The sequence below is a fragment of the Vigna unguiculata genome, chromosome 5, assembly GCF_004118075.2.
Source record: "Vigna unguiculata cultivar IT97K-499-35 chromosome 5, ASM411807v1, whole genome shotgun sequence".
Taxonomy (NCBI): domain Eukaryota; kingdom Viridiplantae; phylum Streptophyta; class Magnoliopsida; order Fabales; family Fabaceae; genus Vigna; species Vigna unguiculata.
The window spans coordinates 40,841,460-40,856,039 of record NC_040283.1 but is presented as its reverse complement, the minus strand read 5'-3'; the positions used below and the strand labels follow the sequence as shown (position 1 = coordinate 40,856,039).

General features: G+C 32.4%; 2 protein-coding genes across 2 annotated transcripts; both read left to right on the top strand.

The window, feature by feature from the left end:
* Positions 1-274: 274 nt before the first annotated feature.
* Positions 275-3,347, top strand: LOC114183550. The gene is made up of 6 exons (XM_028070608.1): positions 275-814; positions 935-997; positions 1,105-1,237; positions 1,438-1,713; positions 1,819-1,953; positions 2,044-3,347. The coding sequence occupies exons 2-6, from the start codon at positions 957-959 to the stop codon at positions 3,244-3,246; spliced, it is 1,788 nt and encodes a 595-aa protein (XP_027926409.1). The 5' UTR covers positions 275-814; positions 935-956; the 3' UTR covers positions 3,247-3,347.
* Positions 3,348-12,333: 8,986 nt separating this feature from the next.
* LOC114183678 (ethylene-responsive transcription factor ERF053-like) lies at positions 12,334-14,380 on the top strand. The gene has a single exon (XM_028070783.1). The coding sequence runs from the start codon at positions 12,709-12,711 to the stop codon at positions 13,957-13,959; it is 1,251 nt and encodes a 416-aa protein (XP_027926584.1). The 5' UTR covers positions 12,334-12,708; the 3' UTR covers positions 13,960-14,380.
* The last annotated feature ends 200 nt before the right edge of the window (positions 14,381-14,580 follow it).

Below are 14,580 nucleotides of genomic sequence, written 5' to 3'. Positions count from 1 at the left end.
ATACATGAATCATAAGATCCTGCTTCCTAAAAAATATACTCATAATTGTACGTTTTTACATTTTTCATTTAAGAATGACCCCAAAACAATGAAAGTTTAGAGCTTTAGACGATGATGATGTTCCTATGTGTATTCATCTCTCTATATTTTTTAAAACCTTTTAAAAACATGAGAGTTGGTGAACGTCCTAGAATTACGTATTACAAGGAAGTGGGTTGAATTGGTTATCGGTTTTTGCTTAAAAAAAAAGCTAACAACAAACGGCCACGCATGGTTAAGATAATTACATTAGTTTCCTGAACAACTGTGTTTATTTTCTTTTCTTTGAATTTTTTTCACTAATGACAATTACATGTGTCAGTGTCTGCGTCAGCGCGTGCTTCTTACCGTTCACTTCAATCATACAATTCCTTACTTCATTATTTACTTGTGTTTGATGCGCGTGCTTACTTCTTTTCTGATACCAACGTGTGTTTCATCACTGCACTCAACTTTAATTATCCCTTAAACTATTAATCTTGTGATTAACTATATCAAAACTTGTACTTGATCACCATAAGTTAGATCTCATACATCGTACTACTAAACATGTCTCAGAAGTTGTTAATAGAACATGTCTAATCTTAACGTGTCCAAAATCTGAAAAACAGGGGTGGTGAAGTGGAGCGGTTATTTTTCAAAGAGACCACAACTGTCTCCGTCTTCTTCTTTCAAATTAAGTCCCACTAATTTGGCACACTCTCTCTTTTTCAAACCACTCTCATCTAAATTATCTCAACAAAGCTCAACCTCAACTGTAACTGTCGTGGTGCAGGTGCTTTTTCGTCACTTCCAGTAACTTTTTTCTTTTTTTCATTCTTTTCTCTGTTTGGTTCGCAAAACTGCTTTCTATAATAAACTAAAGCTTGCTTTTTCACATCTCTAATGAATTCAGAGAGTGGCATCAAGTTACAGAAATGTTTGGCATATTGTTCGGTTGGTCCAAAGCTTCTAAATGGTAATTAACTAAACTGCATGTGAATTGATCACAGCTTGAAGTTGTGCACGAGTTGAAGTTTACGTAACTCTTGTTTTTGTTTTGGTTTTGGCTTTGGTGGTTTGCAGCAAGAGGACGATCAAAAGAGCACGGTGCCGGCTCGGCCTGCTCAAGAACAAGAGGCTTGCAATAGCGAGGCAACTGCGAAAGGACTTGGCAGAGCTAATACAAAGTGGCCATGAAGAAACTGCACTGAACCGGGTTTGTTAATGTTATTCATGATAGTAGTTTTATACTTTCCATAAAGTAAAGTTGTTGCAGGGTTTTATTGTAGGTTTTGTTAATGTTCAATAGCTTAATATGCCACTCTGTTTTGTATTGGCTTGGTAAATTTTCCTTGTAAATGTAATTACTGATAGTGTGTGTCATTTACGTATGTTTCTGTATGTACAAAACTTCAGGTTGGGCAGCTTATAGCAGATGAAAGCCTAGCTTCGGCGTATGAATTGTTAGATGAGTTCTGTGAATTTGTCCTTAAGCAACTCTCCTATATTAGGAGGCACAGGGACCGTCCAAATGACATTAATGAAGCAGTTTCTAGTCTTATATTTGCTTCGGCAAGATGTGGGGAACTTCCTGAGCTTGGTATTATCAGGAACCTCTTTGGACAGCGTTATGGTGAGAGATTTGCAACCATAGCTGTGGAGCTATTTCCTGGGAATCTTGTGAACAAACAAGTACTACTTCATTAGTTTTTTTTTTTTATTTTATTTCACAGTCAAGTAAATATTCCATATTTGGTAGTGATGAATACATATATTCATGGAATTTCGAAATCACAGTTGAAAGAGAAGCTCTCTGTAAAGTCTGTGCCGGATGAAATTAAGTACAGAATGTTGGATGAAATAGCCAGAGATAACTGCCTCCAACAAAAGGTTTTAGCCATAGAATACTACCCTCTTTGGAAACATCTGCAGGTCAATGTTCTTTAATACATTTGAATGTATTAACGAGTTTATAATTTTGTCATTTACTGATACCAAATTATGTTGAATTCTTTTGTACAGATGAATGAAGACAAAGGGTATCAACTAGTGGAAAGTGATGCTCACAAAATTGATTCAGTTGCAGGATCTAAAGTCTACCCTTCAGAGATTGAAGAGAAGAAAAGAGACGTGACATGTGCTAATTCATTCAGTTCCAAAACAAGTGATTCATCTCTGCCAGAATCTGCTTCTGCGATGGTTCCTGTTGTTCAGCAATATCCCCCATATATCGTGAGTTTTCCTTCGGAAAAGGAAGTAGTAGAGATAGACTTTCCTGAGCTAGTTTCTTCTGTAAGTTTTGATACACAAAACAAGGGTGAAAGAATGGCTTTAACATGTTCTTCACAAAGTGCTCCGTATCCCGAAGAAATGGTACAATATGTGGATGACATGGAGGAGTTTTCTGAAGCAAAAGATTGTGTCAGGCAAGACCAAATGCTATTGAAGTTCAGATGTTCTGGTTTTGATGAGAGTGATGTGGGTGAAGATGGATCAGAGAGTGAGAACTCAAGCACAAGGAGCTGTAGAAAGAGCAAAAGGAAACAAGAGAAAAGATCAAGAAGGAGATCATTGGTGGAAAACCTAGGCCGTATGGATATTGGATACATGATATATTATCACAAACCATGCAAAAGTCTCTCAGCTCAAAAGCATAGGACTCATTACCACAGAAAGCAGCATAAGCCATTTGTAGAAGGAATTCTCCCACCAAGTTATGATGGGCAGAAGAGACTGATGCTACAGGGTTTCTCTGAAGAAGGCCCAAGAAGAGAAGTTTTCAACTTTCAAACGAGTGGGTGCAGCTTGAACCAGCCTTGTTACTTTTGCCTTTACAATGATGAAGAATTGGTTACCATCCCTCAGAGACCAAACAGGAGGAGTTATAGTAATGCAGCTGAATATGGTGCATTCAACTACTCAGATTGCGTAGCTGCTAACAGAAACCATGAAATGTGTGCTTCTCCCAAAGTGTACAATGAAAGGAACAGTTGGTGCTCAAGGAGAATAGAAACAAAAGGTGGCTATTCAAGGGCCGTGAGCATGCCCCAAGAGAGGCACCAAAACGGCAAAGACAACATGTTAAGGACATATTCATGTTTTTCTCAACATCCAAACCATGTTCATCCGAAGTTGCCAGACTACGATGAAATCGCTGCCAAGTTCACTGCTCTAAAGAGAGAGCGCCTGGAAAACATGAATTGCAGTGGGGACCAAAACAAGTAGAGGAGGCGTATAAAAACATCATTTGTACAGTAGTGCTGCTACCTAGTAAATTTTGAATCACCCATTCAAATAGCTTTCTGAGATTGGTTTTTTTGCTATCACCATATATTCTTTGCCATTATTCATGTAAGATCACAATGGTTAATGCTTACTAGCAGTAAGAAATATGAGAAGGTTTGCAATCAGATTCGTTTCTTTTTTTCTAAAATGGCCCAAATACACAAAAAAATAAAATAATAGCACGAAAACGTTATTGGGCATATGGTTCAACATGAATTACTTTCTGGAAGGAGGCCCCTGTGAAAGCAGACTACGCAACTGATTTACGTAAAGAGCTTTGTCATCTAAAACATATACATTGTAAAGGAAATCCTTTGGCCAGGTTCAGTAAATAAAAATCGAAGGATAAACTGTGAAGAAATTAGTGAAGCTAATGATTGATATAAAAAGGGGCTTTATTCTTTCACCAAAGCCTTTCACTATGATGCTCATTATAATTAGGAATGGCTCGGATATGAATAGTAGGTACCTGTAACCCAATTTCTAACAAAAAATGAAAATAAATTATAAATTAAATAAAATATAAATTGAATTTTAATTTTAATTAAATTTAACTTATTAGACATAATTTTAATTTTAATCTTAATTTTTCACATATGGATATCCACGAGTACAGATAATATGATACCTACACTTGACTCGTTTATAAACAAGTATTTAAATAGCCGCTATCCACCACCGTAGATAGTAAATATCTGCGAGTACTATCTATCCGTCACATATTTTATTCATCGATATCCAAGAATACATGTATTTTTGCTATCCCTTGTAATTATAACCGTATAGATTATATGTACTTTTTGGATTTTGAAATCCGGTTCTTTGTTTTCTTGAATTTTGATATTTGATTTTGGATTTTTCTGGATTTTGAAATTCGGACAGAACCTCGAAGTATAAGTTTTTCATAGATGTAAACAACTTGCGAGAAATATGATTTGGTTGTTTTCGGAACTTGATGCTACTGTGAATCAAAGCTATCGGATAGATAAAATATATTTTTATGTGTTAGAAAAGAAATCTGAGTAAATATGTATTTGAGATTTATTCAGAACTTAACCCCACCGACCAAATTAATTCCCCTCAGGTAACTAATTCTTCTATAAACTAAGAAATTATTTTTTATTTCAGTAAAATTAGCCCTTTCATTACAAGTTTGAATATTTTTTTAGTAAAAAAATATTTTATGTGAGTTATTCTTAAAAGTGGTATATTTAAGAATTATTCTTAAATATACTATTTTATTTTGAATCCATGTTTTCAGATAGTCCTTGTAGTTATAACTGATTTCGTAAAATGGTTGAGGACGCCTTTTCTTTTTCAAAATTCTTTTATGAATATTTTTTAAATAACTTTAATTGGTGTTTTATCTCATATTTTCAGTTAGTTATGTTTGAATTACTAATGAAAATTATTTTTTTAGTAAATATTGAGTTTGGGCTTTAGTTATCTATTTGGAAATGGTAAAGCTAATTGCTTCGGATTATTGTTTTATACTTTTTTTAATAAGGTGATAAGTTGATTGCGATATTTTATTTCTCATCCTCTTACCAGTTCAACCCACGTTTTCTTTGGTGGATGTGTTAAGCTAAAATATTGGAGGGTTAACAATGTTTGAATGGGATAAATATAGTTTTCTAATTTAATTACACATTCTAAAACCTTAGAAATTAGGTTTTATCAATAATTTGGTTTGGGAACTTGTTAGCAAATTCAACATTTCTTGTGTTACCTTCTAATGTCCGAACATATCTTAAATAGGACAGACTTTATAGCCTTGACATTTATGGTGTTAATTACATTTGTATTTTAATAAACTAATAAGAAAATGTATCAAAATGTTGACTCGAAGAATGATTCGTTGTAATATTTAGTAGTATTTTATAAATTTGGATAGAAAGCTTTCCATTTAAGTACTAAATTGATTTCACTATTTAAGAATAATTTTTATTATAATTACAATATTTTTTTATATAAATCATAGGTATCACTACTTAATGTAATCATGTTAGAACGGATAAAACCATTGTGGGTGCACTTATTTGTTTAAGTATTTAGTGTAATTATAGTATGAATATGAATATGATGAAAATGTTAAATTATCAATTTATCATCCAATTCTTTAAAGCCTTTATTTAATTTTGTGAACTTCTTAAAGTTTCCTAATTTTTAAACATTGAAAGTTTTATTATAAAAAAAAAATGGGTCAGCACGTAGGCCCGCGGGCAAAGTGATGTGCGGAGCGAGCCAGTGATTGCAGCCCGCATAAATTGTGCGGGGAGGGACGGGCCAGCCCGCGATGTGCGGGCCTTATGCAAGCCAGACCTAAACAGGTCGGGTCGGCCCGCATTGCCATCCCTAAGTTATACATAGAATTTGATTATAAAATCATTGTTTATTTATCCATTTATAATTATTATTAAGAAATGAACATTAAATTTAACTTGATTCTAAAAGGTTATTTGAGGTAAAAAATTCATTTATTTACATATTGTAAATTCATCTTATTTTTAATATCCAACATACTTCATTTATGTCGAGATATATACATATCAAACGTGAGATTAAACATTAATGATGGTTTAATAGTAATCTGATAGCGAATATCAAGACATAAATCTAACAAACAACAAATTTCATTGACTTCAAATGACTATATAATACACTTAATTCAATCAGTTTGTAAGATAAAATTTGCATCCACTTATATATCGTAAGTTTGTCTTATCTTTAATTGATATAAGGTAATTGATCATTGTATTATTATATATTTTAATCTTTTTTATTTTTATTTTAGTGTGTAATTATTTAGTGGAGCAGCATTCGACGATTGTGTCTAATTATGAGCGCCAATATATATCCCATGAGAGTGGAAAGCAATTGATATTGGAAGTATTATAGCTAAATTAATGGGGGCAGCAATGATTATTATGTCAATGCTTTTGATATACACGCACGTATGCTTCATCCAATTATCAGAGTTATTATCTACAAAATTATAATCCTGTAGTACTATTATTTTACACTAATGTGGTTCTTTCTTCCACGATAACTATAAATATCTTACACCTTGTTTTACTCGTTAAATAATTAATATTAAAAATCTCACTAAAGATAAAGCAATTTTATAATATATAAGTGAGATGCAAATTTCAACTTACAAACCGATTTTGTGAGATTGAATTAGACTTAAAGTTCACTTATAACATGCTATCAAAATCATTATTTAAAAAACAAATTAAAATCTATTCTAGCAAACTTTTTTGGACATTTTATTTCACGTTCCACTGTTATCGGATTAATAAGAGCAATTAGTTGATTAATATTATTTTCATTCCCTTCAGAAACCTCCACCCATGTTGGAGTTGCATCGGTCAACAATGGTGCTCCAAAATGGCCCATTTTCTATGTTTTCTGTCCGATAGTGCCACCCATTCTATTTTTATATTACAATCATAAACAATAGCTTAGCAAAAAGAAAGGGGCCGAAATGTGAAGTAGATGGATAATTTTAAAAATTTGTGATAAATTAATGTAGAACATTGTACTTTTTAATTATATAACATGTACTCGGAAAGTCTTGTTTTTTTTTTTTTTATATATTTTGAATATGCGCCATGTTTGGAGCACTTCCAATCCATAAACGAGTTGACTTTGCTTGAACATTATTTTTATTATGTATTTTATTGGCACTAGTGGCGATGACTTTCTCCTACATTCCAACAACACCTCAAACAAAAGTCCACTCTACTGTTTTTCCCAGCTACCAAACTCATCATAACATTGCATCTTTACCCAGATATTTATCAGATCATAACTTATCATTATATTTTATATACTTAACATACTAATATATATCTTTCTATGTACATAAACTTGGAGGTCAAGCTCTTTATCACGTATTTAAATACTTAACTTATATGTTTACCATCTTATCTTATATTTGTGCTACGAAATTTGGTATTGGACATGAATCATTGCTGTTTCAACCTTAAATCTATTCATATAATATTCTTGAGGTTAATCATTAAGTTATTTTTAAATTTGAATGATTTAAAAAGGTGTATCAAATAAGAAGTCATATATAAATTGTTATGGGTCTTAACTTCTAAATGATATAATATATGAAACTATATCACAAATTATGTCATATTAAATGTATCAATTCATAAGTACTTCATTCATTAATTTATGAATTCCAAGTTTGGGGGACTTACTTGTATTGAGATATGCAAAAATATACATTTATGATCAAATAATATAAATTTAATTAAAACATATATAATCCAATTAAATCATTTTCAATGACTTAACTTAAATGTTCATAAGCATATATGACAATATCATATAGCAAATATTCAATAATCAAATCATATTCTTATTCGTTAAAAATATATCGAGTAATTCGATTTAGGTCCAAAGAAGTCTATGAATGTAGATTAATTTGATCAAGTCACTATTATAATGGTAGTTTCTCATACTTTTAGTAATTTGAGCATCTAATAATCTTTTATAAGTGAATCTTTCTTTATTCTTCACCGATAATTAGATGAAATGTTATCATTTTTACCTCAAAATATATCTACACTCTTTTTCGGTAAGAACAATTAACAATATTGAAAGAGAGAATATATGATAAACAAAATATGGATAAGAGTGTGTTTGGAAAAGTTGGTATTTCTAAAAATAGAAAAATAAAATGATGAAATGAAATAAGTTTCTTCATAAATAAAATTAGTTTATATATAAAAATAACAAGCTATAAAATGTATATGAGAATCTTTTATGAATTAATTTACAGAAAAAAATTGTTTCATTATTTTTCATGTTGTGTTATCTATTTATGATAGTTTGTTGAAACAAACCCTAGGTACATTATACATCCAAAATGAATAAGTTGTAGTCTTGCTTTTGCCACATAACTAGTTCATATTTAGAAGTTTCAAACAACGAAAAAAAAATTATTGTTGAAAACTAATAAACCAGTCTCCCCTTTATATATTTAAATTAAAATTTCTAGTATATCAATAAACAGTTTTAATCCTTTAATCGCTATATTTTATTTTAATAAATGTAAACAATATGTTAGAGTTGATTTTTTGTCAGGTGGGAATCCATATAATTAAAATTACAAAAAGAAATACTTCAAACATTACAAAATAAAATCAAACTATTAAGTTATCTTTTTTACAATATATTACTAAATTACAAATTCAAACTTTTGAGTGCTAAATTACAAATTCAAACTTTTGAGTAACTGATATTTTATGCGACTATACTCACATTTTTTATCATTTTTAAAATGATAATGATATTATAATTTTTTTTATTTTCATTCTTTATTTTTTAACATGATTTAATGTAAATTATTGATTAATATATCATTAATTTTATTTTTAAAAAATCAATGATCTATATTAAATCATATTACACAATAAAAAATAAAATTTAAAGAATAATTTCCCTTTCAGAAAAAGTGTTAAAACATATGAAAGTAAGTGCCTAATTCCGAACACATTCATCGTACATACATGTATACGTGTCCTAAATTAGTGAGAAACAGAGAAGTAGGTGAATTGAGTTGTGTTACACGGTCAAAGAAGAAGACCCCAAAAAATGTTCTTATGATTCCTTCAGTGGTACCAACACAAAAAAGATGGAAAACGCATCTTCCATGTTTCCACATAGATATTTTCTTCAATTCATCTCACAGGAAATGGAGCCACGTGTTATTAATCCAGAGAAATTTTCTCACATTGCTGCATGACGTCGATGTTTCCAACAACATTTGTTTCATATATCGGAACCTCTGTTACGATGTTGCCTTTTCAAAATTTCCCTTAGCTTTCACTGAATCTGGAAAAACCAGCTGTTGTGACTATGAAATTATGAATGTGTGTGCGTAGCAAAATATAAAGTCAAATCTATTTCAACACTGCAGTTGAAAATAATGTAATCATGAAGCTAATACAATGCATTTGCTTCCAAAGTTGGATACCTAAATTACTGTAACTGTTAATGAAATTTATTAGAAGAAATGTAAGCTTTGAAGTTTGTGTTTTAAATCGAGTTCGGTTGGCTAACTACGATAAATCAATAAACTCTCATAAATTGTCGTCTTCTAACAGAAATAAAATAAAAAACTAATTGTGTTTTTTTTTATAGCTTATAAAAAAAATATTGATCTCATCGTTTCTTATGTATGTTACGAATAGATGTTTTCCTTGATATTTTGGTGTGATATGAGTTTGACCGAAAGAAAATGAATATAATAGTGAAAATAATAATAGGATTGTAGAAGAACAAAATGATGAAAGTTTATAATGGAGCACCGACACGTGCCGATCTCACCGACCTATGAAAAAAAAAATGTTATGGTATTGACTTTGTAACGACAAGCATATCCAAGAGTGGTTTCAAATGTTTGAATTGTTCCACCGAAAGTGAAAGTGAGGGTAGAATACGTGGATGCTGTACCTCAACAAATTTCCTCTGCTTTTCTTTACCCACATGCAACGCAACGTTACCACCCTCTTCACAAAATTCATTTTAACCAACCTTGCCAAATTCACCCAAGTCTCACAAAATTCACTACAGTTATAAATGTATTCTTTCAAGATTTTAAATTACAATTAATATCCATATTTCACATCCAATTAGTATGCATATTTGTAAAAGAATTCATTTCTCATAATTTTGTAAAATATTCACATTAAAAGTTGTATAAAAATATGAAATTTTGTTATGATAAATAACAATAAAAAAGTTTAATATACTTTTTGCTTATAATTAGATACCACTTTGTTGGGAATATACACAATCTTAATTTTCGTTTGAATAGGATTAAAAAAAATCTATATTTTACAATATAAGAAATGTAGTGAAATTAAAAGGAGTTCATAAAGAAAAATTGATGCATAATAAAAACATGTCATGTAACATGAGAACCGGTGTCATTGGATTGAATGGTAACCACACAATGTATTTGCAATGTAAACGTGGTTTGAGTGTCATCAATAACAATATGATTCATTCTTTTTTTTCAAATCCATCAAATCAACCTTATATTTCTTAAGCATTAGTAAAATAATTGAACTCATAATTTCTCACATTTTTTTTACCGTTCAATCTTTTATTTATTAGTGGAAAAATTGAACTCACAGCTTCTCAATATATATATATTATGTACAACGGTTTAGTTTTTTTACTGTGTTCATAGTAATTGTAGACCTAGATTACTGTTCCATATTTTCAAACTTTTAAAGAGTCATTAGATAGTTTAAATCGTTGGATAGTGTAAACATGATTATATTTGTTAAATGTAACTGAAATCTTTAAAAGAAATCTCATTTAAAAAAAAAAAGGCCTATAACTTTGTTGTTTTTGAAAAGAGGAAAAAAAAACTTCATTTGTGCCTAACTAAATAACAAATGTGCATTACTCACCATGTTCTTACTCTCATTGGAGGTTTGTATTTATTCAATTAAGTTTGATGAAAGAAAGCTTGAATGTCAAGTCCACCTTATCCCAAATTCAAATTGTATGATTGTGCAATCCATTTTATGCATTCTTAATATTAACAATTTGGTTAGCATAATTATTAAGATGTTAATATAAATTATTCTAAAGTGTAATTGTTTTTTACATAAACTAAAATGAATTTATGCACAAATTAAACATAAATTCGTTTAAAAACATATATAAATACAAATTAATAAATTCATCGGTGGTGAAAAGAACCAGTATAATAATTTCAATCATCCTACAAATTCCAATAGTAAATTTTTGCTTTTTATATCTACTAATATTTAAGCTTATATACACATTAAAGAGTATTTAATAAATACAAAAAGAAAAAATAATTATTGTATTTGGATTACAATATTTATTTTAATGCTTGTGATAAGTTACTGCTGTAATAATTGTTAAACATGAGTGGAGGTAAATTTGTAAAAACATCAATAACTAGAAAAGGGACTAATTGGATGGAGATAATGATAATAAACATACTTCAAGCAAGCTGCTTCAGTCACTGAATTAAACTTTCAAAAGGAACTACTCTCAAACACTAGTCAGCTTTTCGTATATTTATAGTATTTCTTCTCTTTCATTCTCATCTATATTCTTCTATACTTCTTTGTAAAAGATAAATGGAGTAAGTAAACAATATTTTTGTTTTGTTTTACGTTAGAAAACAAAAACTATGCTGTCTAATCGACCAAGTTGTTCAAGGTTAGAGCAACCTCAATGAACGTAACAAAAGTTCATGAATCTTTATCACCAGAAACTATATGTATAAAAATCACTAGTTATCATCTTTTCTATTCTTGTTTAATGCTTTGACGATGATGGAAAATTTAAAAAGAACAAACTTGTATATTACTATATTTTAAAATAAGGCATCAATTAGTTTAATAGAATTTGGTAAGAGCAGTTAATTATTCTATGCTTGCCACTGGAACAAACCATGATTTGAGAAGAAATTTTTGTTTTGTGCTGCTAGAATCGGCTTGAGGTGAAATTGAAGAATTCTTCAGGAGATACTATACTTTATTTGAAAGCATAAATATCTTCGACCCAAAATATCTACTAGCTTTTTTTTTATCCTTTGTCCTTGGTGCATGAATCATCCACCTTCACAACAGAACAATGTCTGCTGCAAGAGCTTTTTTCTTAAGTCATGAATCTTGTCCCAAAAAATTATTTTATTTTTAATCTTTGTAGTAAAACAGAATGGAATTTGTGTAGAAGAAATATCTGAGCAATGATGATAACACCAATCCCCTCTTAACACATGAATAGCACAGTTATGTAACTGTTTGGTTCCAACTTGCTTTTGTTGCAATATGTGGAAAGCTGATACATTAATCTCAGAGTGCGTGACTGAAAGGTGACCGAAGGTGGTAGAGAATGAAATTATCGAAAGAGATTGGTGCTGAAGCAAAGACACAACCTTGTGGGCTCCACTCTAGCCAACCACATGAACTATCATTTTTTCTTAAAATAAAAGTTCAATTTAAACCTCTTTCTGCCTCTCATATAAACCTCTCTCCCAACCCTATTTTTTCCCTCACAACACAATCTCGGCTTCTCTTTCTCATCGCATCAAAATCTCTCATCGAAATCATCTCTGCTCGCTCTCTCTTCTTTGATTTTTTCTCTTTCCACACACAGATTCAAGATGGGTAGCTCTAAAGGAAATAACTTTCGCATCCGATTCTGTTTTTTGTTTTATCAGTGTTAGAACAGAACAAGCCCAGATTCTGAAACTCGATCTTTGTTTTCTTACACCTGAGCTTCGATCACTTTTATTTCCTGAAACCATTCATCTTATATTAAGTTAAATTCCTCGAAACAAGCTTTAGTTTTGGGAGAGCGAGCAGTGTTGTGTATTTATAAACACTCATGGCTGCAGCGAACAGTGGGAAATTCGATGTGGGAGATGAAACTCACAATTGTTCCGAAAAGGGAAGTGAAAGCGTTGATTGGGAGATTGAAAAGAGAAACGGCGTGGGTTCAAGCTCTCAGAGGCGTCAATGGAAGCCAGTTTTTGATGATACTTCCATTTCACATAATAGACCTCTGAAGAAAATCCGGAGCCCCGATCGGCATGAAACAAACCAATCTTCCTCCTCTTCTTCTTCTTCTGTTCCTTTTCAACCTTCTCCTCTCTCTGCCCCTCCCTCATCCTCTTCCAGAATCGTGTTCCCTTTCGCCTTCAACGGTTCCCAACACCCAATGCAATTCCCGCACCAATTCGGAGCCGCAAATTCACCTTTCCCTCACCCCTCTTTCCAAAACCACCAACAGCAGATGATATCATTCGGGTCCCAACAACAAAACCTTCCCTTTCCACCAATCATGGCCCGAGATTCTTCTCTTCCACACCACCACCACCATCATCAACAGCATCCGCAGCAACTTCTTCAGCATTGGAGAGACGCTCTGAGTCTAAGTCCCAGAGGAATGTTTACCCACTTGGGGCCAGATGGAAGGCCATTGTTCAGGCCTCCAACGCAGCCCATAAACACCACCAAGCTCTACAGAGGAGTGAGGCAACGCCATTGGGGAAAATGGGTCGCTGAAATTCGTCTTCCTCGAAACAGAACGCGTCTCTGGCTAGGCACATTTGACACGGCGGAGGACGCCGCCATGGCCTACGACCGCGAAGCCTTCAAACTCCGAGGAGAAAATGCCAGACTCAATTTCCCCGAACTGTTCCTCAACAAGGACAAAAACGAACAAGTTCAAGAAGAAGCTTCTTCACCTGTTCAAGACCAGCATGAACAAAAACCTGTTCCTCTAGGCCGTGACATGCCAAGAGAAGAGTCTAATGAGAATGACTCGGGAATTGGATCGAGCGACGCCACTGTGAGCGATGAGGTTCATGCTGCTGCTCCTTCTGCAGAAGGAGGTGAAGGGGTTTCTCAGGAACTTGTTTGGGGAGAAATGTCTGCATGGTTCAATGCTATTCCTGCAGCTTGGGGACCCGGTAGCCCTGTGTGGGATGATTTGGATCCCACCAATAATCTTCTTTACCAATCACACGTTCCTTTTTCAAATTCCAATCAGCAACAGATCAATGATGCCTCTGATGATGCTCAGAGACAAGAACACAACACGGAATCAGGTTACTTATGGAAGGATCAGGATTGATTCAAGTTAATTTTCTTCTCCTAGTTGCTTCTTTCTCACTGGTTGCTGATATTTTTACCACAACCTGTGAACCAACCCTGTCTCTAATATTCATTCTTAGAATATCTGTGCTGTACTAAGGCTCATTGTATTTCAGGGCCTTTCAGCACCCATTCACCGTGTTCTGTTTTTCAACCTTGTTTCAAGGTTTTTACTTGACTCTTCTGCACTATAATTATTTAGTATTGAATGTAGCAAAGGTAGTTGGTATGATGAGAGAAGAAGGAGACGGTTTTGTGATTTCCTTCTCTGTTGTTCCATCCGTTATGAGCTATGTTTTTCTGCTCCAAGGATGGATTTTTACTATTATTACTTCATTTCTAGTTTGTATCCATCATGTTTTTTTCTTGGTATATTAAATCTCCAGCAGCATTTTGCATTATTGCAGTGTGTGTGTGTATATATCCAATTAGCATGTTATTGTTTGGATTTGGTTAATTTTGGAAGAACTAAAACAGAGAAAGTAAGAAGGGAAATAAAAAGATGCTATTGTTGCCTTGTGGTATAAGTTGAAGAGACCTGGGTCCTAGCCTACCCTAATATTGAAAGCAGATAATGTTGACTAACACCAATCAATCTATG

Bases quoted from the DNA above. Each gene is read 5' to 3' on its own strand.
- LOC114183550 (XM_028070608.1), top strand. From the start codon at position 957: ATGTTTGGCATATTGTTCGGTTGGTCCAAAGCTTCTAAATG. The intron at 1,714-1,818 runs GTACTACTTCAT...TCGAAATCACAG, and splicing joins GGAATCTTGTGAACAAACAA to TTGAAAGAGAAGCTCTCTGT. The intron at 1,954-2,043 runs GTCAATGTTCTT...TCTTTTGTACAG, and splicing joins CTCTTTGGAAACATCTGCAG to ATGAATGAAGACAAAGGGTA.
- LOC114183678 (XM_028070783.1), top strand. From the start codon at position 12,709: ATGGCTGCAGCGAACAGTGGGAAATTCGATGTGGGAGATGAAACTCAC.